The sequence below is a fragment of the Peromyscus eremicus genome, chromosome 10 (assembly GCF_949786415.1).
Source record: "Peromyscus eremicus chromosome 10, PerEre_H2_v1, whole genome shotgun sequence".
Lineage (NCBI taxonomy): Eukaryota > Metazoa > Chordata > Mammalia > Rodentia > Cricetidae > Peromyscus > Peromyscus eremicus.
The window spans coordinates 64,239,669-64,266,857 of NC_081426.1; the positions used below are offsets into that span (position 1 = coordinate 64,239,669).

Genomic DNA, 27,189 nt, shown 5'->3' on the forward strand with positions numbered 1-27,189 from the left:
TCTCCCAAATGATTGTTCTTAAGATTCTTGTGTTAAAATACACTAGTCAACAAAAAAAAAAAAAAAAAAAAGGAGAGGCCCCCAATTTGAAAGAGCAAAAGCAGGTCAAAAAGTCTATTACCCTCACTTTTTCTCTTCCCTTTGAGAAATCCAAGCTATCTCTTAGAGACAAATAGAGAAAACTGTTCTTTAGCCTCCCTGGCTTTCATGGAAACCTCATACAGACAAGTTGCAACTCAGGAAATCTTGTGTACTTAAAAAAAGAAGAAAAAGAGGAGAATTTATCAGACTTCTCCTTTGTATTCTGCAGAGTAAAAGACTGAGCCACCATCTGTTAATAGAGTAAAAGACTGAGCCACCGTCTGTTAATAGTAAAAGCAACAATGCCTCAGGAGCTTGCCCTCATCCTGCTTGGGGGTAACCAAACACTCCTAGATCCCAGGTTTACCATGGGGATGTTATAGCATTGTCAAGGCCATGGACTGGTCTCCTCTCAGAGACAAGTGGCCTTCTCAGGCTCACAGCTATACTGTGTATATTTTATCTTTGCCAGTCTCTGTGCCAAAGGCATTTCAAAAGGATTTTAAGGACATTGGGAAAGAAATAGAAACTTTGTGTGAGTCCCATCAAAAGAACTATTCCAAGTCTTGATATCACAGAATCATACAATGTTTGATCACTGTAATAAACCTTTACTGGGAAGCACAGGCCCATGAAGATTCTGGAGCAGATTCAGAGGTCACACACTTGTTACTACTGGCTTTATGATGGCAGAGGTAAGAAGAGAAAGCAGGTCTGTGAGCTTTGAGGCCTTGATCTATACACCACCTAACAATGTCTATTCTCGTATAACAACTGGACTTTACATACTCCTTGATCAAACAAACCTTGTATAGCATACCCCATTTGCTCCATAGATTATAGAAACATGATGGGACCTGCCCTTCATGGGTTAGATTGGATCTCACATGGTCTTTGAGAGCCTTGAAAAAGAGATCTTGTTATATCTAAGAAGTGGAAGAGTTTTCAATGTTCACATTGTGTGGTGGTGATGGGGTCATACTCAGGGCATTGCCCATGCTGCTGATCCTAGATTTCCTATTCCCTGTTCTTATTTTGAGATAAGATATCACTAAGTTGCCCAGGCTTGCCTTGAACTCATTCTGTAGCCCGAACAGACCCTGAACGTGTGATCATCCTACATCAAATTACCAAGCTACTGGTATTACATGCCTTCACCACCAGACATCCCCCAAAAACGAATGACATTCTAATAAAAAAAAATCTTTTTGATCTCTAAAAAGTCATACTAAAATTATCTTTTAAAATAATCTATTTAAATTAATATGTAACTAAATTTGATAGTGAAGGTACAGGAAGAGAAGTTTTGCATTTGAACAAGTTACATTGAGAGCGTAAAACATGAATTGGTCCTGATGAGCACTCAGGAATATATTAGTGTCTTGGTGTTTCTATTGCTGTGATAAAACACATGACCAAAGCAACATATAAAAGAAAGCATTTAATTTGGGGCTCACAGTTTCAAAGGGTTAGCGTTCATGATGGAAGAACAAAGGTATGGCGGTAGGAACAGCTGAGAGCTCACATCTTGGATCCACAAGTAGGAGACAGAGAGAGCTAACTGGAAAAGGTGAGGGCTTTTGAAACCTCAAAGCCTACCCCAAGTAACACACCACCTCCAACACATACTTCTTAATCCTTCCCAAACAGTTCCACCAGCCGGACTACTATGAAGACGAAGTATCCAAGCATATGAGCATCTGGCAGCCATTCTCATTCAAACCACCATTAGGTATTTACAGAAAGAACTAAGAGTGGACAAGTCTCCCCAGCGGTCGTGGGAACTTTCTTCAGTTCTGAGGCCACTTACTCTTCACCATCCTGTGTTTTTTCTCAGCATCTCCCTGGGCAACAGTGCTGATGAAGTTTCACACAGGGGCCCAGCAGCCTTTCTTTATGTCCTGAAGTTAAGTCTTTAACTCGGAAACTAACTCATCATCATGGAGACACTTACCCTCTGCCATGCTCATTTTCCTAAGTCCCCCACCCCAGACCCTCCCATGGATACTCTGCTACTATCTGACCTTGAACCAAGAGTTCATTCATTCCCGAGACTCAGTTTCCCTATTTGAACGGTGGGGGATTTGGAAGAGCTCAAGTTTGGACCATTTCCCATAATTCTCTTATTATGAACACTTTGTAAATTTACATTCACTCTTTAGAGCATGTTTCTCAGAGGAGCACTGAGGCTATGATGAGCCCATCAGCCTTGCTGAACTGCAAGAAGTAACAGCCATTTTTCTCAAAGCTTGTGCTGGGGAGATCTGGAAATACTAAAATACCATTAGGTCATCTGTTCTAAAGTTAGTGCCTAGAAAAACTGTCTAGAGTGTTTCCAAATAGGTCTCCTAAGAGGTGTAACTGACTGAAACCCATGAGTTTTACATTGCTGGACTGGGATATGTGAGTTGGGGGTAGAGTATTAATAGCTATGAGCTCTTGCAAACAGTGAGCAAAGGAGGAGCTGTTTGTTCCTGATTTGCCTGAAATTCAGCTGCCTGTGAAGCGTGGATGTGTTTTGCTTTCCATCACAGGGAACAGGGTGTTGAGACAGGCTACACTATTTTGGAATATGAGTGTCTATATCCAAGCAGCAGCACGCTGGCAACTGGAGAGCAGTGCTCAGCACAAGGAAAGGTCCACTTCAGCTATCAGAACGACTATTTTAGAAAGGCTGATTGGTCTTCATTGCTGTGTGAAGTACATTTGATGTGGTGCAAAACAGTCCCTGGTGCATATCAACTCCAGTGAAGGCAGACAGTGCTGATGCACCTCTACAATTATTCATTGACACATTTGATAAATTTGGAAATATGCTACCACACAGTGATAAAGGGGCTTGTAGTATTTTCACTAGGAAGGATGTTTTTAAATAATTAGTCTACCAAAAATATTTTTCATTTAATCTATAACTTCATTACTGAATTTATTTCCAGGGAATTTTATTATGATACATCTAAAATATCTAGATGTTTATCTGGAAAATTTTTATGATAGTCATAAATGTAAATTTACTAAATAAGCTAGAACTACAAAATAAACTTATGGCCGGTAGGCTTTTAAGAGTTATAAATCATGTTTTTCTTTTTAAAAACATTTCCTTTTCAATTTAAGTTACTGTTTAGAGATACTTCATAAAAATTCTTTTAGAATTTCGCATAACCACCACCATCATGCAATATATTCTGACCAAATTCATCCCTCACTTCTCCCCATGCTGCCTTCCAGATCCACCATCACCTCCAAACCCCTAATTTTGTGTCCTTTTGTTTTTAATAAACTATTGAGCCCAATTTGTGCTGTCCATCCACTCCTGAATTCAGAGGCATCCACCGGAGTGTGCTTGACCTACTGCAGACCAAACTCTCGAGGAAAATTTACTCTCCATCCCCAAAATATATCAACTGTTCACAGGTGCCCAGAGGTGAGATCTCAAGAATCTCCTTCACACTCTATGCTGGGACATCAACTGGCATGGTCTTGGGCAGGTAGCCACAGCTGCTGGGGCTTTATGCTACAGTCATCCCAACAAGTCCAGAAGAAACTGTTTTGCTCTGGTCCTCTCTGACTTCTGACTCCTACAATCTTTTTGCCCTTTCTTCCAGGATGGGTCCCTGAGCCTTGGCTGGAATAATAGATGGTCCATTTGTGACTGTGCTGGCCACAATCACTGATTCTCTTCTCTACGTGTTGACCGGCCACCATCTGCCTTAGCCACCATCAAATGCACAAAGAGACTTCTCTGATGAAGTCCAAGAGCTGACCAAGTGATGGGTATGGAGATACAAAGTTAGAGAGCAGTTCGATAATTTGTCCATTGGAAAGAATAATAGTAGTAGGCTCACCCCAGGGCCTAGGAGATCCCTAACCCAGGGTTCTAGGCCAGATTTACAATTTGAGTCACATGTTTCCTCCTGTTGAGCAGGCCTCAAATCCACGCATACAACAATTGGTTACCCCCGTAACGTTCTTGCCACTATGGCTCCCACGGGTCGCTGTTGCAGTTCACAGATGGGGAAGCCTCTTGGTTATGCCCACCACTACCACCAGGTCCTATGCAGGTGCTTTTCCTTGGGTTCCCCAAAAGCAATCATTTCATATAACTATACTTAGAAAAAGCAAGAAACTAACAGTAGTACAATGCCTTTGAGACAAATGTCCTATTTAAATATTGTTAAATATCTCCGTTCAGAATCTCATATTGCAGTTGTCAAATTCTATTTTTGATAAGCTACGCTTAAAATATATTAGGAGAACTTCAGATTTAAAACTCTTTTTTTTGTGGGTGTAGGGGAGGATGATTTGCAGCAGGGAGAACTGAAAACATTACCTGTGGTCTCTGCCTTCTACTGATCCTGCCTCTGAAAGCCCCTCTCTTGAGTATGTACTGGCTTACTGACTTACTTCCAACCATAGAAACTAATAGGATGACATTTCATTATTGAGCTACACATAATTGTGACTTCTGTTTTTTTCACACCCTCACCACTGGAACTCTAACAATCAGGACTGTGATTACCTTGTCTTTATTTGTAATAATCATGGTTCCAGCAGGGGAAAGATGACCCACTAAAGTTGGAGCACTTCATGGTATTCATTTGAAAGAACCACTGAGGAAGGCAGGGTTTCCTAATACTAGCAAGGGTTAGTGCAATGGTCTGGGGCCAGGAGCTGTTGACACCTAAGTTTAAAAAGGAAAGGGGTGATTTCTGCAACTTAGGGAGAGCCATCGAGGGAAGGCTGCTGCACAGGAGCTGTGGCCTGTCATAGAACGATGTACTCAGTCTCTGCAACTTGGCCGAGAGGAACATGAGGTGATCACTAGTCAACATGCCTGTCCTGCAATCTGACTTCCTACTGCTGGCTCCCCTGGGGTGAGTACCACAGAAGCCAGGAATGTGATCATTGCTGAAACAGTGTCTAGGGAAGAGTTGGAGCAGAGGCATGAAGAAATAAATGAAGACTAGCCAGCACACAGCTGCAGGCCTCAACACCCAATGAAGCCTCAACAAATACTTGTTGATGGAGGAAACACGATGGCATGTGAGTTGATGGTTCAACTATTATTAGCTTAAAATCGGGTAGGAGTCTATATAACTTAGAATCAGCAAATGCACCCATGGCAGGTTTTGTGGGTTGCTGTTTGCATTTGTCTCGGGGGGCTGCTGCAGAAGAACACAATTTAGATGGAAGCAAAATCAGTCACCACCTATGGGGGGAAGAAGTAAGCATAATTTCCATTCAAGTGGAAGTTACTGTCGTGGACTTCTTGAGTCAGAATAAGGAATGGTCTCAATATTAAGCTGTCCATCTACAGACTGATTTGCTGACTTATTTATCTCCCACCAATGCAGTGTAAGCTCATGAGGCCAATGGTTCCTGGGTATTTTGTTTGCAGCTGTCTCCCTAGTCTACAAGCAGGGACACCCAGGTACCTGTTGAATAAATGAGTGAAATACTCAGAGAATGACTTAGGCACCACTAGGAATAAAGCTGTCAGTAGCAAATGTGGAAGGAGAACCATCACCACAGAGCCTTCTCCTCAGCTGAGTGAGCTGGACAAGGGTGCAAACCTTCCCTACACCCCCCACTTCAAACTGCCTCTCCCTAAGAACTGCAAAGTCTACACATGATAGTCAGTCTTGACATCCTTGCCACGTAATAGAAAAATGTCAGTAAGATGGATAAAACATCCACAGGTGGATTGTCTTGTTTATTTGACAACTTTAGGGTTTCACTCTTAGGACAGAAAAACCCAAAGAAATACCAACAGATAAAGATAAGTTGATTTAAGTCAGCAGGAATAACACAAAGCCACAAAGCAACTCCTGAAAGGATATCAAAAACATGTCTTCTAACTGATGGGACACTGGTTATCTTTAGTATTTGGCACATTTACCAAGACCCATGGGATAAGAGATTAACAAATATCAAAAGCAACTTGCAACTGTGACATTACTTTGTGGGTGTTTTGATTTTTGAGTATAATAAAGTAACACCAATGATAAGAGTCTTCAGGTGAATGGAATCCTAAGTATTATTTCTAAGTTCTAGTCACATGCAGTGGATACCAAGAACTATTGGAGAGAAAAGTAAATGAACTCACCCATGAACTGGCTGAAGTATGAGTGCCCCTGAACTGGCCATAACCTGATAAGGCATTTTCAGGAATATTTTTGGCTGGCCTGGTTCTCCAGTTTTACAACTTGGTAAAAAATGAAAGCAATCTGGATTATTCAACTGCGCAGTACCTACACTTTGGACCATTTTGAGTCATCAGACAGAGTCTTCCCTAAGTTGGCATTTTAGGCATAATTTTGCAAAGCAAAGTAGCTCACCAATGTTACCTGATATGGAGCTGTGCTGTGACTGACCAACAATACAATCAGCTGACAAAAACATACAAGAATAGACTGCTGCTCCCAAGTTAGGAAGGACACCCAAGTAAGTAACCAGAAAAGAGTTCTGGAATACTTAGCTGGTGACAGGATCAGAGTCCACTTTCTTTCTTTCTTTGGACATTGATCTATATATTTTTAATATGATTATTTTAATTCTAATTTTTCCATATATACCCAAAGATGACACAATAAGATCATTAAGATATAGTTAAAGTCCTTAGGAAGATAAATTAGCAATGTGCAATTACTCTTTTTAGAAAACAATAGCAAAAGCTTATGGTGATTTAATATATTTAATGAATTTGCCAAAGAATTGTCTAATTCCTATTATACAATTAGAATTTAACACAATGCCAGGACTGCATGTACACAGGCGACAGTCACAGGCTGTGCTGGGACATCACAGTGCCACACAGGAAGTCTCCTAAAATTATATTCTAAACAAATGTGTTACTTTTCAACTGAAACGTTTTAGGGAAGTTCAACTCACAAATAGTGTGAAAGCACAAGCTGTGTAAATAGTTTTCAGTGCTCTTCACACGCTTTGTAGTTCCATGTAGCAAAAAGTTGGGTTTTTCAAAAGCCATCCCAATATATCATTGGTGCACATCTTGACCACTTCCTGGAGGCATCTCAGGCTTAATTTGTAATACGATAAGGTCCAAACAGGAAAATCCTGGTATCCATTCATCGAAATGTCAGACAAAGTGTGACTGGCATATAAAAAGCTCCACATAATTGATACCTACAACTTGATGAGTTTGGAAATAAGAACCTGTGAAGTCATCACCATCATCAAAGCTCATAAACTCAACCACTTCCCAAATGTCTCCTTCCTTCTGCTTCTTATACTGTAGTGGTATTTGCTCTGCCCATGACCTTGGACTATATGGCCCAAAGGAGGCGGGGCTTCCTGCCATTGTACATGACCTCTTATAAGGAGTTGGAAAAGGGTCACATGCCCCTTCTTCCTGCTCCTGGTTGTGAGGTGGATTCGCTCCCGGTCAGATCAGAGGATGACTTCTGCTGTCCACTCCGTTCTGTATCTGTGAGTGTATTTCCTCAATTCCTTAATAAATTCTGTTACCCATTTAATAGACTCACGTGGATTAATCATAATATTATACAAAACCTAGTGTGTTTCTTTGGGGACTATGTATATAAAGAAAACTTAATATATGATGAAAATAAGGGCCATCACCAGGCTGCCAAGAGAAGACAAAAGAAAACCTGAGATGTCCAGAGAAAACTTCACTACAGCCAGGACTCAGAGGCCAAGAGCTTAATTCGAGAGGAAAGTTTCTAGGCAAGAGGAACAGCATGTGTGTACAAAGGATGCTCAAAAGAGGTTTGTGGTTTTTGAAAAATGGAAAGGACGGTCAGTGAAGGTGGGGCTGGGCCTGTGACACACGAGAGGCAAGAAGGGCTTCAGAAGCCATGGCGTGGAGCTTAGCTTGAAATCTGAATCTGACAGGAAGCCCAGAAACGACAGAGTCTGGGTAAGGGCACTGTGCAGTTTGTTCTTAAATGATCACGTGGGAAGTTAAAGGACAGGCAATTACAAGCCAGGAGATGGAAAGGGTGAGGAGACAATAAAAATCTGGCATCTCTAATGATATAATCAAATTTATATCTGCCCAGAAATTCACATACTCCATCAACAACAGGAACCACCACGTATAAAGAATTTATCTGCCAGATGGTGTCGACCATCCATGAACATTTTTTTTCTTTTTCTTTCTTTTCTTTTTTTTTTTTTTTTTTTTTTTTTTTGGTTTTTCAAGACAGGGTTTTTCTGTGTAGCTTTGTGCCTTTCCTGGAACTCACTTTGTAGATCAGGCTGGCCTGGAACTCACAGAGATCTGCCTTCCCTTGCCTCCTGAGTGCTGGGATTAAAAGCGTGCATCACCACTGCCCGGCCATGAACACTTTCTATAAGTCATTAAAAAGTAGGAGACACAATCAGAACTATAAGTAACTTTGGGGTTAGTTTCAGCAAGGGTTGCTCAGAAAGGTTGCTAGTATTTCCTAAATTTATATAATTTTATATTACTAGAAATTCTTAAGCTTAAAAATTAGTTATAGTCTAGGCTGTGGGAATAGCTCATTTAGGGCTGGAGAGATGGCTCAGCGGTTAAGAGCACTGGCTGTTCTTCCAGAGGTCCTGAGTTCAATTCCCAGCAACCACATGGTGGCTCACAACCATCTGTACTGAGATCTGGTGCCCTCTTCTGGCCTACAGTCTACATATAGGCAGAAAACTGTATACATAATGAATAAATAAATCTTTTTTAAAAAGAAAAGAAAAGAAAGAAAAATAGCTCAGTCAGTAAAGTCCTTGACACATAGGCACAGGGACCTGCATTAAATTCTTAGAACTTGTGTTTTGAAAAAAAAGATGGGCATAATGCCCATATGTGTGTAATCCCAGCACTGGGGAATTAGAGCAGAAAGATGCCTGGAGCTCATTGACTGGCCAGCCTGCCTACTCTATGAGCTCCAAGCCAATGACAGCCACTGTCTCAGAAAACAAGGTATCTGGTTTTTAAGGAATGACACTGAAGTTGACCTCTGACCTCCTCAAGCAAGCGAGAGTACACATACACACACACACACACACACACACACACACACACACACACACACACACTGCCATTTGAGGAAGCTCATTTACTCCCCAACACAAATCTATAGGAATCTAGGCTACTATGGGAAATGGCCCTACATTTGAGATCAGATCTTTAATCTCTTGTCACCTACATACATAAAGAATTTTTATTTCCTTGCCCTGGATATTTCTGCTAAAGCCTAGTCACAGATCAGTACTCCTGAGGAGAAAGATCAATAACCAATGCATCAACTTCCTTACTTGAACTCATCAATTCATAAGTAAGGACCTTCCCTGCAATGTAGTAAAAGAGTTGAGTCAGGTGATGAGAAGTCAGCATGGTTTCCAGAGAATCTTACAGAAGCTAAGTCAAGGCTGACATTAACACCTTCTCGGGGCTGATGAAATTACAGGCCAACTGTGTGAAGAAGGTAGGAGAAGGGAATAGTCACCCATCAAAAGCACACAAAGACTTGGGGTGTATTTCACATACCAGAAGGTCATCTACATCTAATACTCTTTCAGCTTACCAATATTTTCTCGCTGGCTACTTGATATTTTGAAGCAATACCTTCTAACCTATATACTTTAAAGCCATTCCAATAGTTATCAGTTAAAATTTTATAGTTTTAAATATTCTTCACTGTATCTAGATGTCTCTCTGCCTTTCAACTAGCCTGTGTTGTAGTACATGTCAACACACATTTGGTCAGACGTCACAGTCTAAAATAAAGATCATTAAAGTCCATTGTTTCAACATACAATGTAGTTAAATAGGATCTGTGGTCCCAAAGAATCAGGTTAAAAACTATACTGTTTATACATCCCACCATAATCTTTGAAAATTAAATTTTAAATGTTATAAAATAACTATTTTCTCTAGGCTAGAAAACAAACACTTTTCCTTTATTTGAATAGCGTGGCATATAATAGATGATACAAAATAGTGAAACACAAGAAAAATATGTTTGACCTTATAATGGTTTTCTACAAGACATTTACTTTGATGAACTTATTTGGCATATTAAATTAGGTTGCAGTTCCCATACATACACTAAATGACAGCAGGAAGCATGGTCTAACGGTACAATTATAAAACAAAATATAATAATAATAATAATAATAATAGGATGAGTCTCCAAGGAACACTTAAAAAGTAACTGTAAATTATTATTCATTATAACAGAAAATGGAAAACTCTCATATTAGTGCAGTTATCAAAGGATAAATCAGGTCAAGGGGAAAACAAAGGTGTCTTACAGTGCCCTGGAAACTGTGGGCAGCTCAAAAGTGTTTATTCAAGCAGAGACTGAGTTAGAATAAAGAGGATCATCATAATGAACCTAGTGGTTCCAAGACTCTCAATACACTCCCTCTCATTGTCTCTCTGTGCGCATGCATGAATCCACAGAGGAGTTCATCTCAAAGGATATAATGGCAATTCTTGGAAAGTGAACAGAAATGGGATGAGAATCCAGTTCCAGGAAAACCTTTGACATTTTAGGTAATTTTGTTTTAAGCAAAGGAGTACTCCATTTATTTATTTATTTATTTATTTATTTATTTACTTACTTACTTACTTACTTACTTACTTACTTACTTACTTATTTGCTTATTTATGTACTTACTTATTTTTGCAATTCTTCACACGTAGCATATATTTTAGAAGTACTTTTTTAGCCAGGCAGTGGTGGCACATGCCTTTAATCTCAGCACTCAGGAAGCAGAAGCAGGTGGATCTCTACGAGTTCAAAGCCAGCCTGGTCTGCAGAAGGAGTTCCCGGACAGCCAGAGCTATACGGAGAACCCTTGCCTCAGAGGGGGAAAAAAAAAGCACTTTTTTGTGGTCTCCACCTCATTCATTCTACTTGTCCTTCACAAATCACCACTTCATAGTTATTGCTAACATTTATGGAGCTCTCTCTAAGAGCCAGGCAGTGTCCTAAGCCCCATGTGTCATTAAATCCTCACATGAATTTTGTAACGTAAGTATAACTATTATTTCTCTTTTGTGGATGCGGAGGCCATGGCACACAGCTCCCTAGGCCTGTTTTCCCAACCACTGCCTCAAAGAAAGAGGTCCACATCTTAATTTCTAGAACTGGGAATGTCACCTCACTTGGAGACAGGGTCTTTGTGGATGTAATTAAGGATCTTGAGGTGAAGCTATTATCTTAGGTTGTGTGGATGAGCTTTGAGTCCAATGACAGCACCCTTATAGGACACAGAAGAGGAAGAGATGCAGACAGCCAGGGGATGCTCTGTGATGGCGGAGGCAGAACTGGAGAGACATGGGCACATGACAAGGGAACAGAAATAATAGGAAACTAGCAAAGAGAAAAATGAACTCTCCCCATAGAGTCCTGGGAACCAGACAGCCCTGCAGACTCCGGACTTTCAGCCTTCAGAGCTGTGGGAGAAGACATTTCTGTTATTTATGCCACCCAGCAGGTGGCAATTGGTTAAAGCCACCCAAGAAAACCAGTACAACCACCAACTGTGCTGCCACAGTCTGAGAAAATAAAGCATCTCTTGATGACCATCTTTTTTTTCTTTTCTCTTTTTTTCTTTTTTCTTTTCTTTCTTCCTTCCTTTCTTTCTTCCTTCCTTCCTTTCTTCTTTCCTTCCTTTCTTCCTTTTTCTTTCTTCCTTCCTTCCTTCCTTCCTTCCTTTCTTTCTTTCTTTCTTTCTTTCTTCCTTCCTTCCTTCCTTTCTTTCTTTCTCTCTTTTTATAGCACAGGGCACAAGGCAAGCACTGTGTCTCTGACTCACATCCACAGCCCACACAAGCATCCCATATTTTAACCCACAAGAAAGATCAAATCCAGCTTCTCGTTCTGCGTGCCACGAAAGCCCCCTTGTGCCTGACTCCTTGATAATTCAAGTTGCGCTGAATTCTGCACATGCTCACATTCCTTTATTTCTACAGTTCAGCGTCTACTGCCCCTGCTCTACCTCAGATCGATGGCAGTGCAGCATCTTGCAATTAAAATAACAGGTGCTTTCCTGGAACATCTTTTTCTTGTGTTTCACACATAATTTAGGCAGTGTGTAAAATACGTACTTCAATTATCACAAATAGCATGTGATGTACCACACTTGAAAAATGAGATATGTTCTACTATTACTATTCTGAAAAGCTCCTTAACATTTCAATCCAGAAAGTAAATGATGTTGTATTAAATAGGTACTTAACATATGCTTTGAAATTCTCCAAATACACACTTAGTGCTTCAAATAACCATGGCATTCTTTGGGTTGATTGACTGCTATTGAAAATTATTTCTATCATATTGAATAGCCTCTGCTTGTCCCTCCACATCTAGTCCTCCACCCCAGCACTGGGTCCTGAGGTTGATGAGAAGAACCATCTAGAATGTCATTCATAATTGATTTAAATATGATTTGGGACTTCTTAGCTGATGATGTTCAGTGAGGTTCTGGGTCTCATCCATTGCACTGGACGTCTTTGTCCCCTGCTAGTGAGTAAATTCTCTGGCAGAAAGGATGATTGGAGAAGGAGGTTGGGATATTTATTCCTTCTCCTCTGTCTCTGCCTTGGGTCACAGCACCAGCAGTCTGGAGACCCCTCCACCCATAGCTGCGAGTTTCCAATGGCTTCGAGCCTTTTCTTCTCTTCAAGCCTTTGTTAGAACTACACCCTCTCATCATGAGATCTTAGTACTTCTCTTCATTTAATTGTTCTCTCCCTCTCCCCATACCTCCATAAACAGTCTCACCAATATACATTTCATTATCCCTTTGGGTGCATTTTTTCTTCTATCAGACCCTCAATGGAACAGCAATTGAGTGTTCTCCCAACAGCATCAACTAATATACAAATAATTTCTTCCAACAAATAAAATCTGTATTTTCTAAATACCTTCATTTCAGAGACTTGCAGTTAGCTATGACATTTGTGGGTCCTTTCTCCCCCTAAAAGCAACAAAAGTGAAAAATAGTAACAGGACGGTCTGTTCCTCTTGGACACTTGTCCCTAGGATAACTGGGCTCTTATCACTGAATGATGTGGTTCCAAAGTACCTGTCATCACCATCAACGATGCACTCAGGGAAGGCGAGGCTGCAACCAAATAGCAGGATATGTTGATAGCAACTGAGGCGATGGAGGTTCATAAAGAACTTGAGGAACTTCTCCATGTCCATGGTTTTGACAATTGGCAAAAGAGGTGTCAGGGTGCTGTGGTAGGGAAGAATCTGACACTGGCTGTGAGTGATGTTCATGCAGGCACCTGGGAAGTGGAGACAGTTACATTTAGAAGTCACATAAGAAATCTATGTGTGTAAGCTTATGCAATATGACAGGTTAATGAGTTCACAAAGCAGCATATATTTCATATTACAGTACAACTTTACTACAGACAACCATGTACATAAATATATGTGGGTATAACAATGACATCAATTTAGTAATGTTTCTGAAGGGAGAGCAGGTGTTTCCTGAGAAAAATGGGGAAAATTCCTGCATAGGGAGCTGCTGTGGAACACTTACGTGGGAAGGACAATATGTATCAGTGTGTTTAAACACCCATATCCTTTGACACTCCAATGCCACTTACAGAATTTATCTTAAGAAAATCATTAGGGTTGTGAATGTAGATTTGTGTACCTGGACCATACGTAGCTTACTATTTTTCAAAGACAGAAATCCAAGCCTTCAACTGTGGAGATCGGTTTAAACTATATGAACAGACAATGGAATATATATAACTCTAGGTATGTGAGATGTTTTGGAAGACTATTTAATTATATGGAATGGTGGGCATAAACCAATAAGCAAAAACATCACTTTAGGAAAAAAATTGTCTACATAAGTACATACAATGACACAAGGATCTGTAATTCAGACTACAGCATACTTCACAATCGTCTCAGAGCTCCGACCTTGTTTCTTTCATGGTCAATTCTGACAGGCAATGTCACATCCACAGGCCAGCCAGTTCTTCCACCTCAGAATTTGTATGCTTAGTCTAACATAAATCAAAATATTGATATGGGTTCATGTAATGGAATTTTGGGATACTTTTATTTTTCATTGTATTCTATACTCTTGTATAGGTTTAATAACCATTTAATACTTTTAACTTCAAGTTTATTGTTGTTATTCATGCAGACTGTTATTTAAGGGCAAAATTCACAAGCTTCAGGAATGTAGTGAAACAGTTAACCTTCTTTCAATGGAGGGAAAGAAATAGGCAAGGAAATTCAACAAAATGGGAACATCTCTTCTGCGAACTGATGCGAGTATCCTCTCCAAATGGAAGGCTAACTCCATGATCACAAAGTTAATGTCGACAGACGATCCTGCCAGCTTAGTATGATGACATAACTACACTCTCCACCTGTAACGTAAGATGAATGTACCCTCTAGTGCAGACTGCCCACTCTTTCAGACATAGCTCAGAGTCTACTTTGAAATCTTTCCTTATCCTCTTCCAAGAACGTTTCTTATCTCACTGTTCCAAACTGCTCTGAAAACTTCCCAGGTTCTATAGGAAGCCCATCCCCCAAATAACCAGACTGTAGCTATTGGATCAAAGACCCCATGCTTCTTCAAAAGACACCATCCTCCATTTTTAGACAATACTCATGGATCACTGAAATGTACTGATCTCAGTGGTGCAAGATCAAACCATGGTTTCCACTTTCGAAGACAACTGGAAATAGATGTCTCTGCACACCAGAATCTTTAGCATAAACATGACAAAGAAGTTAAAGCCATAGCACTTTCCTGTGCCTCTCTATCTTCAAAATACAAACTAAATGGACTTGCAGAACAAGAAATGTTCAAATGGATAATAGAACATAAATACACACACATTGCAGAGATGGGACATTTTGGACAGGCTTCATGAAGATATCACTCAAGTTATTTGGGAATGAAAGTTAAAACATACTTCAGTGTAAAAAAACATTGTAGGTAGGAAGGGCAGGGAGACAGACTAGCCACCATTTCTGCATGATGCTATGATAAAGTTTCTTTGAAAAAGCTGACAGTAAATGTTTCTCCATCAAAAGATAAAATGATTTACAGAAAATCTAGACATGAGCCATTTGCTGAGAACCAGCTTGGTACTTGGAAGTAAAAGAGGCACTCAGAACTTCTAGGTCACAGCTATCTCACTTCTACAGCCCAGAGAACAGACATTTGGCTTATATTACATACAAGGAAACTCAGTTTCAGAAGACTAAAGCCTTCCTGCCTGGACATCCATGAAGACCAAATGTTAGATCTGAGACCTGCAACTTCTGAGTAACTTCTACCTGGAGGCACACCAGGGCTACTATATTAAAAATAGTTCCCAAAAACTAATTCTTAATGGCCTAAGAGAGGAAAAGGTTGAAAAGAATATATCGTAATTTTCTTTTTACTTTTTTTTTTCTTTTTTGGTTTTTTGAGACAGGGTTTCTCCGTGTAGTTTTGGTGCCTGTCCTGGATCTTGCTCCATAGACCAGGCTGGCCTTGAACTCAGAGATCTGCCTGGCTCTCATCTGTCAATCCGTTTTCTGTTGCTGATAACAGCATCCAATAGAGTAAGTTACAAAGAAAAGAAGTTTGTTTCGTTCCATGGTCCTGGAGGCACAAGTGGTCACATGGTAAGGGCCTTCCTGTTAAGGATACTCTGCAGAATTCTGTAGTGGTGTGGAGTATCACATGGAATCACTTGCTACTTTCAACCTCTCTGGTTCTTTTTATAAAGCTCCCCATCGCATCAAGGGGGATCTCACCCTCATGACATCATTTAATCTTAAACTACTTCCCAAAGATGCCACATCCAAATGCAGTGGTGTGGGTTTTTTTTTCCTTTTTCTTAATTTTTTCTCTTTTTTTCCTGATCTTTTTCTTGAGACAGGGTCTCACTAGGTAGCCCAGACTAGTCGTGATTCTCCAGCCTTAACCTCTCGAGTGCTAGAATCACAGGTGTGTGCCATCTTGTCAGGCCAATGTGATTTCTAGTACACAAGCTTGTGGGAACTCACAAACTCTAGACCAACAGCCATGGAACATGCATGGGACAAGACTAGGCCCTCTGCATGTGGGAGACAGTTGTGTAGCTTGGTCTGTTTGACGGGGCTCCGGCAGTGGGATCAGGATCTATCCCTGGTGCATGAGCTGGCTTTTTGGAGCCCATTCCTATGGTGGGATGCCTTGCTCAGCCTTGATGCAGGGAGGAGGGGCTTGGTCCTGCTCAACTGAATGTACCAGGCTTTGTTGACTCCCCGTGAGAGGCTTTACCCTTTTGGAAGAGTGGATGGGGAGTGGGGAAGAGCAGGAGGAGGAAGGGGAGCAGAAGGAGGTATGGGAGAGGGAACTGTAGTTGGTATGTTAAATGAAAAAGAAATTTAAATAAATTAAAAAATGTGGATAATGCTTTCAAACCATAACAGCCTGAATTTACATAAATATCAAATGTACTCAATACTCCCATTACATCTTGTGGTTTTTACTACATCATTTTCTTCCAGGATTATCACCTCTTAAATCTATACACTTGGTAGTAGACCATATTTGGAACTAAGATAACCGAAAGATCATTCCTTATTCAAAGAAGATATTGACATTGAAAGGTCATTTGAAAAATACAAGATAGAAAAAATGATACTGTTGTGGATTATAGTACACCTATGGCAGTATGAGTTTTACACACACACACACACACACACACACACACACACACACACACACACCATGTCCCCTACTCTTTCTCCTCATAATAATTAGTTTCCTTAGTTAAGAGAGACCTATTCTCAAGAAGTGATTAAGACTATAAATCTTTGACATCTCAAATAACATATATAGACAAAAACAACAATGTCTTATATCCCATGACTAATTTTCCAAAGCACAATCACATCATAAAATTCAAGTCTAACACTACAGCATGAATTTTCTCATTACGAATGAAGAAGCTACAGCTTCCATAGATATGTAGTTAGATAGAAAGATAATGGATGGAGAGACAGACAAATAGGCAGAGGAGATAACAAAAAGTGACTCAGAGAAACATGGAGGGCAGGTAACAGGAGTGAGGCTGATATTTAGATACCCTACCCTTTGGAACATTTCCTCATTGTCCATACCTGTCCATAGCACAGCAACCACTAAAGGAACATTATGGGGCAAGAACATAATGTACAGTGAATGAGAATGAGGCTTTAGTGAGGAAGAACCCATGTTGACGGTAAAAACATACATAAATTCTAGGTTGGCAGAAGGCACCTAGGAGGGCAGTGCTGGTCAGTACAATGACCACAGACTGCTTTATAATTGCAAGTGACATGGAAAACTGTAAAACTTAAGGTTGGGCAAGAGCACTCAACAAACCTAGCCAAGAATCCACCCATGGCCAACAAATATAAAAAGGAATTCTTTTCTAAGGCTACTAACTGCAACTCTTTTATACGCAGACAATTGTGTTTCTTTCTCATTATTCCTCCTGCCTCAACATGTGGGTCAAATATTATTTTTTCCTAGAATGCCCCATTGTCTCTGAAACATGCATTGTATGTGTACACATTCTCACCAGCAGAAATTTATTTCCTAAGCCAGCACCACACTGTGCACCATGAAAAGTCACTCCTCCATGGGGATGAGAATCAGCCTTTTGAAAATGGGCTCATTGATCGTTACTACTACATCAAACTTGATTTTCAAAGAAAAAGCAGGGGGCATTTTTCTTTCCTGAGAACTTAGGAGTGAGTCTCATGGAAATTAGAGGTCGGGACTGACGCATAAGAACACATATAAAATACAGTGGATATAATTGGCCTTAGTGTTCCTTATAGACATTATTGTTTGATTATTATAGTTCCTCTTGAAGAATAGTTACTTCAAATGCAAAACTGGGGTGGAGACTCTGAAAAACAGACCCAAAGGAGGAAAACCATTGTCTGATACAAGGTGTTCCTGGTGAACTGTTGATTCTCCCTGGTGCCTCAATTCTGAAACACTGCCTCTAATTAGAAATGATTCCATGACAGTGGTTAGAATGTGCACTGACTAATAGAGAGTGTCCCATTCCAGAGGATGCTAACTTGGGAAAGCACAGTGCACGTGATAGCTATGCTCCTGATTTGGGAGCTTTGCTTTCAGAATCCAACATAGTAGTTTTCTAGGTCATATAGGGGTTGTCTCTGCTGGGATCTCATTGATTTAGATAGTAGGATTTCAATGCTAGACTCAGAAACTATAGGTGGGTCTTCTGTAGGAGTTTTCCTTGTATTCATTTGCAACACGTATTCTAAACAGTTTTATAATAATAATTAAAAAAACCTGGAGCCTGATATTGGGGTGAATGCTGAAAGATCAGAGAGACAAAGACACAAGCCATGTCTTACCTCTAGGACTCCTCAGCTTGAAAAAGCCTCAGCCGAAAGAGCTTCTGGCTGAATAAGGCTTTAGTTCCTGTCTCCTCACACTTTATATACCTTTCTCCACCCAGTGATATCACTTTCTCCCTAGTGCTGGGAATAAAGGTGTGTGTGATTCCCCAAGCAAAGGCATGAGATTTCAAGTGCTAGTGTTAAAGGTGTGTGCCACCACTGTCTGGTGCTGTGGATGACTGATTGATAAATAAAACACTGATTGGCCAGTAGCCAGGCAGGAAGTACAGGCAGGACTAGCAGAGAGGAGAATTGAGAGAACAGGAAGGCAGGGAGGAAGAGACGCCAGCCTGCCATCCAGGGAGCATCATGTAGAGGCAGCAGGTAAAGCCATGGAACACATGGTGACATATAGATTAACAGAAATGGGCTGAGTATAAGAGTAAGAGCTAGACAATGGCAGGTCTGAGCTAATGGCCGAGCAGTTTAAACAATATAAGCGTCTGTATGTTTATTTTATAAGTGGGCTATGGGACTGTGGGGTTTGGTGGGACCTGGAGAGAAAAACTCTAGCTACAAATGGCGCCCAACGGGTTGGCAAGAGTTTCCACCTAAAACCTGAAAAAAGTTTCTAAAACGGAGCTAAAAACAGCTTCCTAGTTGTCTCTCTCAAGTTAGCAGGAGGGGGAATGAGGCGTCTGTCTACAAGTGGCACATTATGCTGTGTGGTAGATTTAGTCTTTGCTAGTACAAAATAAAAGTTTTCTGGGCTACACACTGCTTTGATAGAAGCCTAGAACCACTGTTTCTAAGAGTGGATGGCTCCCAGAGCTGGCAGTGGCCCAGAGCTGGTGGTAAATGTACCACCGCCATGTTGGGAAGCTGAGGTGGGTGGAGCCACCAGCCAAAGCTTCTATTTTAGCCCTAGTAATGCTGCAGTTTAAAACAATAGATTCACAATAAAACAGATTCAAATGGAACAAGACTTTAAATGCTTTACAATGTATGTAAAAATGTACGTAGGCTTAAAAGAGAAAAAATATATATAGTTATATAAAGAAATAGATAGTTTTTAAAAATAAAGTCTTTAAAGAGACAGTAAAGGTAGTATAAAAAAAATAAGCCACGTAAAGATGGATATTACACAGAGAATCTGGATTGTGTTGTCTTTGAGATTTTTAACTGCAGAAAAACATTTGATCGTAAAGCTGTTGAGTTAAACAAATATGTGTATTTTAAAGGTACCTTGACTTCAAAATTTGGATGTAAGGATATGTTGCTTTGGAAAGGAGGCTCTACTTTTGTTTCCACAGAAATCCAGAGGCTATGGATTTGTTCCAGATTAAGATACATCAGGTTTGACCAGCCAAGACCCCCAGAAAGGTCTCCAATAACACCATGGCCCAGATGATCCAACATCCATAACAGTTTCAAGGCTACTGGCTCAGACAATACACCCTCACGGACTACTCCATAATCTTAAAATTTTCTTTGTGTCCCCATAAGATACAGTGCCCCCCTCCAACAGGAAGTAGTAAAAAATGCTACACCCAAATTCCCAAATATACCAAGCTGGCTTTGGAGATGGAATTGGCTCACTCCTTCTCTAAGCTCAAACATATTGCTAAAAAAAAAAAAAAGGTTAAGAAATTCTTTTGTCCCATATCAGAAGAGCCCTCTGGTGTGGAACAGACAAAAACTAATATTTTTATTTAAATCAGGTTGATTATAAATGCAATCTCTTTCTAAACAAGAAAAGGGGATGTGATATAGATATGATAGGATGAAAGGGTAAGTTATTGAATCTACTTTTAAAGAACAACTTGTTTAAAATGTTTTACATTGCTATAGATTTTAGTTTATTGATACAAGTTTAAACTTAATTTTGTTATACTGTATATATATTTCTATTCTCCTTTGAGGTATTATGGTTATGTAACTCATTTAAATTGTAATAGAAAATTAAGAAATACAGATTAATAATTAGTCTTCTATGATAGTCAAACTTATAGTCATGTTGTTTTCTAGGTATACATAGATATAATTCAATTAGGCAGGTAATCTTCAAACACTTCAAAGACCTACAGAATATGGCATTTAAAATTTTTTAAAAATTTAGACTTTCTGGACAATGAGACATGTCTGCTCCTGGCAGCACCAATTTACTTCAGAGAGGAGAATGGGCATTGAAGATATTCCATATGGAGTTTATCTTCACGTTGGCAAAAACAGCCATTTGGGCAAGAAAATGTTCTTGCCTGGACTGCTTGATCAACTGGACATGCAGAACCCATTGGAAGGTAACCACTGAACTTTGCTTGGCGAATGGTCCTTCAGGTTCCTGCTTCACAGAGGAAACTCCCAGACATGCTACAGGACACAGAGAGAAATGACTGAGAGACTCTAGGCCTGTGGGCTAAAGAGAGATGCCCCAACTTTACAAAGGAATATTAGGTGACTGTCCAGGCTGCCAGCTGTCTCTGCTTACTCTATAAGACTCCCAAAAGTTGCTTGCATCCTTCTCCCATTTCTCAGATAATAATATATCCTTCTGGGGTCTTTGATATAGTTAAAGACTAATAGTTATAATTTCCTCAGTTATGATAAAAGATAATTTAGATATAAAACCTTAGACTCACAAATATAAGATAGATAGGATATCTTCTTTAATATTATAACTGTAATTCGTGCTTGATAATTGTTTTGTTATATGTAATTTTACTATGTTAAAGTTAAAACCTTCCTTTTTGAAAAAAAAATAAAAAGGGGAAGTGCTGTGGATGATTGATTGATTGATAAATAAAACACTGATTGGCCAGTAGCCAGGTAGGAAGTACAGGCAGGACTAGCAGAGAGGAGAATTGAGAGAACAGGAAGGCAGAGAGGAGGAGACGCCAGCCTGCCATCCAGGGAGCATCATGTAGAGGCAGCAGGTAAATCCACGGAACACATGGTGACATATAGATTAACAGAAATGGGCTGAGTATAAGAGTAAGAGCTAGACAATGGTAGGCCTGAGCTAATGGCCGAGCAGTTTAAACAATATAAGCGTCTGTATGTTTATTTTATAAGTGGGCTACAGGACTGTGGAGCTTGGTGGGACCCGGAGAAAAAAACTCTAGCTACAGTCTGGTTCTCCTAGACTGAGTCAATCTCATGTAGTCCAGGGTGGCTTTGAACTGTCAGAGATCCAGACAGATCTCTGCCTCCCAAGTGCTGGGATTACAAGTGTGTACCACCACTGCCTGACCTCTATGTCTAATCTAGTGGCTGACTTTGTCCTCTGATCCTCAGGCAAGCTTTATTAGGGTACACAATATATCACCAAATTCATTTGCAAATTGTAAGTGCTATTTTATCGGGAGTTAGGGAGAGTCAAAATTCTTATGTATTTGTCTATTTTAAATACAAAATAAGAATACACAGTTAACTTGTCCAAACCAGCATAGATGACCTAAGGTTCTCTGTAAATAACCTTAAAATGATAATCATCTGGGCTGGAGAGACGGCTCAGAGCTTAAGAACATGGGCTGTTCTTCCCAAAGACCAGGGGTTCAATTCCCGGCACCACGTGATGGCCCCTAACTATCTGTAATTCCACTTGCAGAGGATCCTACACCTCTTGGTCTCCAAGGACACCGGGTATACAGATGGTGCACAGATACACAAGCAGGCAAAACACTCAGACCTATAAGATAAAATAAATGAATCTAAAAAGATTAAGAATAATGACAATATTCATGGCCTGGCCTGTCTGAGAAGAAAATATGAGAGTTTGTGGGAGGAAGAAGTCCAGATTCACTTCCTAGACACTTGGTACTGGGTTTTATTTTTTTATTTTTTATTTTTATTTATTTATTTATTTATTTATTTTGGTTTTTTCGAGACAGCGTTTCTCTGTGTAGCTTTGTGTCCTTCCTGGATCTCGCTCTGTAGACCAGGCTGGTCTTGAACTCACAAAGATCCACCTGCCTCTGCCTCCCGAGTTCTGAGATTAAAGGTGTGCGCCACCACCGCCCAGCGGGTTTTGCTATTTTGTCAATAACATTCTTTTTCTTTTTTTAATCACAAACTATCTCATTTTTTACCAATGGAATGTATTATTAGTGTGTTTCATTTGACTTGCATTTATTTCAACAGGGCTTTCTTTTAAGTGTTTCTTCAAATTAAATAAAATCTGGTTGTTGTTGTTTTTTTTTAAATAAAATCGAAGTGGTAACAAAACCACAGTAAATATGTAATGCTATCACTTGACAGGCAGGAGCTGTTCAAATTAAAAATAATGAAAAAATCTGCTTTCTACAGGATTTTGCTCTCTGCTGTCTAATTAATACCTTATCAGGAAGCCTAGGTGGGGCTTCCAATTGCCTTGATACAATTGCACCTTTAATTAGAGGGCTACTAGTCTAAACTTCGCCACATCAGGAGAGGAGATTGTATCACAGACCATTGCTTTGCCCTAATTTGCCCCAAATGCATTTGAAGTCATGGTTTTGCCTCACAGATCTCCCCTGGCAATGGTCCTGCATGTGTTTGCCCTGTCTCCAAGGCCTTCGGATCTGGGAGGTTAAGAAGCTAAGCTCTTTGTACACAGGCCTACTCAGTGGTTTGGGGAGAAAGTCCTATCAGGGTTGGCCTTTCCAAAGTTTCCTTTGGTTCCTCTCTTAAAGTTTGTTGTTAATTTTGATGCTACTTCCCATATGGTCTTCAGTCCTTTGTGTGGTGACACTGTTGTGAACATTCTCAGATTCACTTCTGTCTGTGTACTTTTGTGCTCAGTATTGACTGAGCCACCATAGTCCTCCCAGTATTGTCCTCAGCCCATTCTCAGGCACTAGTTCATTTGCTCTGCCTACAACTCATTATCTCAGATTCACAGCTGAGGAAACACGGTGGGGTCATTTCCCTGACAGTCTACAGAGCTGGTCAATGACAAGGCTGGACTCTAACTCCATCTACCTCACCCCAGGCTCAAGCGCCTTCCCACCAGCAGCTGTCTCCTAGCCCAAGCATCTTCTCACCTAATTTGTTATCAACTCTGCAGAGCCCCATCTACCACAGCCCTACATACCACGGGTCAGATTTCCACAGAGGTATCTCTCCTCACATGACAAATCCTTATTGTACTCCTAGTGCATGCCAAGCACTTCTCCAGCCACAAATAAACTGGCAAGAAGCAAGCAAAGTCCCTACCTTGAAACTTTTGTAGTCTGGGGGGAGAGGCGATTAAAAAAAACAAATACACATAAATATAAAGTACCTAGCTTATATGATGAGACACATGCCCATGATCCTACTGCTCAGAAGGAACCAAACAAGGGACACACCTCGCCAGGGAGAGATGCACACCCACAACCAGCTTATTCTTACTAAGAATGAACTGAGGACTATTCATAGCCAGAATCAACAATTAATTATGTAATTGATGAATCTGGGAGGTTTTGCACAAAGCGCTCTCATGCGTTAATATCTGGCAACAGTCAACAGCACAAAAAATTGTGGGGACCACAGTCCTGCAGACAGGCCACTGCAGACTTACACAAAAATACATCTGCAAGGACATCTATCCAGCAGCCACTACTTTCATCTTTATAATTTAGTCCTCATGTAGTCACCCTTGTAGAGCTAATCACTGGAGCCAAGGATTATTATTGCAAAATATGGAATCCCTATTTCAACCAAAAAAAAAAAAAAAAGGTTCCCCTTGCCTCCACTTCTTCGACTACACATAGTTCATTCATGATGGCAGGTATATTTCCATAGCAGGGCTCTGCAGTTCACAAATAAACTTAATGAATATTTGGAGAAACACTGATTATTATTTGAACTGACAGCTTTAAAAGCAAAATTCCTCCTCCAAGAAATATACCAGAACTAACTATTCAAGCAGCAAAAATGTAAGATTCCAGTGCCAAAAGAAGCAACTTGACCCAGCTCTTTGTTTTTCAGTGAAGTTACAGTCGCATTCAAACATTTTGCTTTCTGTACCCTGTCTTCATTGTTCCTATTATGATACTTAAGTTGTCATCATCTACTATTTATTGGGGATTTGTAGTCATCAAGTGAGATCATCAAAAGGGAGCAATTCCCTTCTTGCCATCAGCTTAATCATAGCAGCCAAACTGCCCTTGAGGGGGAAGAGGCCACAGCAGAGGCCTGACTCAGAAAACTAACCTTTTCAGACAACAAACATCCACAAGCATCCCATTTTAAAGTGCTCCTGCATCTTTTCACAATATGTCCAAGTGTGATCTTCATTATAGCATGAATGACTACCGGTATACCTCAACTTCATGAAGTTAGGTTCTGCTAAATCCATTGAAAATTGCAAATATCACCCAGGCCTGCTGGCACAGTCTGTAACCCTAGATACCCAGGAGACTGAAGCAAGAGAAACACAAGTTCAAGGCCCACCTGGACTACAGAAGGAGCTCAAGGCAAGCCTAACTTAATGAGATCCTGTCTCAAAGTAACAAGTAAAAAAATACTAAAAAAGGGCTGAGGAATAGCTCAATAATAGGGTATTTGTCTGGCATGTGTGGGGCCCTAGGAACCCCTGGCAGTACAAAAACAGAAGAAGAAGAAGAAGAAGAAGAAGAAGAAGAAGAAGAAGAAGAAGAAGAAGAAGAAGAAGAAGAGGAGGAGGAGGAGGAGGAGGAGGAGGAGGAGGAGGAGGAGGAGGAGGAGGAGGAGGAGGAGGAGGAGGAGGAGGGGGAGGAGGAGGAGGAGGAATGAGGTCATCTGTATCCATTGTGTGTAATGTAGTAGTGAGGAGCTGGTTCCAGACGTTTGCTTGTGTGATCAGGTGGCTGACTGGGAGTTGAGATTTTGCAACTGCTAAGAATCCCAGGAGAACAGGGTATCACACTCTGCCAGACCAGGAGAACATCACAGTTCCAAACTCAAAGTAGAGCGTCCACTGCCCACATGCCAAAGAAATGGAAGACAATCAACTATCAGTTGGTTAGTCATTTATTCCCATTACCCTCCCACATCAGAGTAATCCATTTTTCTCTAGAATGTCACAGGCATACACCTCATAGTTATTCAATGAACATAAGATGAAACTGAATTAGACAAACTCGTGGCTTCAAAAGAGTTTTGATTGAATGGTAGGGATGTAGCTGTAGAAAGTCATTATATCTGAGACCCCATGGCCTTGCTGTTGCTGATTAACATTGTGGCTATTGTTTTGAATAACCCTAGACATCTTAATAGTGTATGAGGTGCCTCCATGCTGTTCCTTCCATAAGATCTATATCTGAGAGGCAGGCGGATCTCTGTATGTTCGAGGCCAGCCTGGTCTACAGAGCAAGTTCCAAGGAAGGCACAAAACTACACAGAGAAACCCTGTCTAAAAAAAAAAAAAAGAAAGATCTATTTCTGTCTTCAACTACCCTCTGGACAGTAGCTCTGTAGTTGAGAGGGGAGCCTCTCTTCTTTGTCTCTAAAAAGCTACACTGTGATCTTTTGTCATTTTCATTGGCTTTAGCAGGAGACATCACTGCAGTAGGGGGAAGAAGGCTGTTCTCATCAACTTCAAAGGTGGGAGAAACATGAAGAGATAAACATCATACACTGTAATGCTACAGAGCACCTTAAGGACGATGGGGGTGCAAAGGATAGATCTAAGTAACAACAGTAGAAGACTGTAAATTCTTGGTCTTAGGTAAAAACCTGCTGCTCTGAGTTTGAGAAAGAGACCACTAACAATGCTGGGAGACATCCGTCTCTAAAAACATCAGTATTAGCTACTTTTATCTTTTCAGTGGCAAAATGTCTGTCAAGAAGCAACTTGAGGGAAGAAGGGTGTGCTTGTGTAACATGATTGAAGTTCTGGGTTCAAACTCAGAGAAGAAACTCTGCCACCTGCAGCAACATGAGTGAGCCTGGAAAACACACTGCTAAGTGAAATAAGCCAGGCACCAAAAGAAAACAAACTTATGATTTCACATGTGTGTGGAATCCAGAATTGTTAAACTATTAAGAACAGATTCGTATTAGGGCTGGAGAGATGCTCAGAGGTTAAGGGCACGGTCTCCTCTTCCAGAGGACCAGTTTTGATTCCTGGTATCCACATGGTAGCTAACACTTAAGTGTAGTTCCTGTTCCAGAGTATCCTTCTGGGACATACATGGAAACATACCTACACATAAAATAAAATAATAATGATTTTTTTCAGTGTTTTTAAAAACCAAAGCAGTATTGCTCTCGACATGGGCTGAAGTAGGAGGAGGAGATCATTACTAGGAGGTGTTGGTTTTAAAGGGCCCCAAGTCTCAGTTAGACGGGAAGGATGACTGTGGAGGGTCTATTGTACAGCATTGTGAGTACAGGCACTGATAATGTGTTTCACACTTGGAAAATTCTTCAAAGATGCCTTGTACATGCTCTCGGAAGAAATAAATATTACCTGTCAAAAAGAGACCTAGATAACACAACAACGGCTGTTCCTCGTATTTCATAGGAAAGCAGCAGGACTTTACATTGAGGGGGAAATGGGTTACAAGTCCTCCCCTATGGACCAATTAGACGGCAGGGCTTAGAGTCTACTTCTGGCTGTATGGCAAAGTCAACCCAGGTCAGAAATACACCAGCTGAATGGAATGGTGAAGGTTCTCCTCTACACTCGACAACTTACACAAAGGGGAGCATTCTGGCAGAGTCATTTCTGAGACCAGCCAATTTGAAAGGATTTTGTGTCCTCAGAACACTAACAAAAGAGATGATGTCTCGATTCTGAACATCTATGACC

General features: G+C 40.5%; 1 protein-coding gene across 3 annotated transcripts in view; it reads right to left on the reverse strand.

Moving 5' to 3' along the window:
* The window catches only part of Corin (corin, serine peptidase), a 202,088-nt gene that overhangs the window by 121,919 nt on the left and 52,980 nt on the right, over positions 1-27,189 (reverse strand). For all 3 annotated transcript variants that reach the window (XM_059275966.1, XM_059275965.1, XM_059275964.1), the window contains one exon: positions 13,135-13,342. In XM_059275966.1, the coding sequence (XP_059131949.1) occupies positions 13,135-13,342 (208 nt within the window). The remainder of the gene's footprint in view (positions 1-13,134; positions 13,343-27,189) is intronic.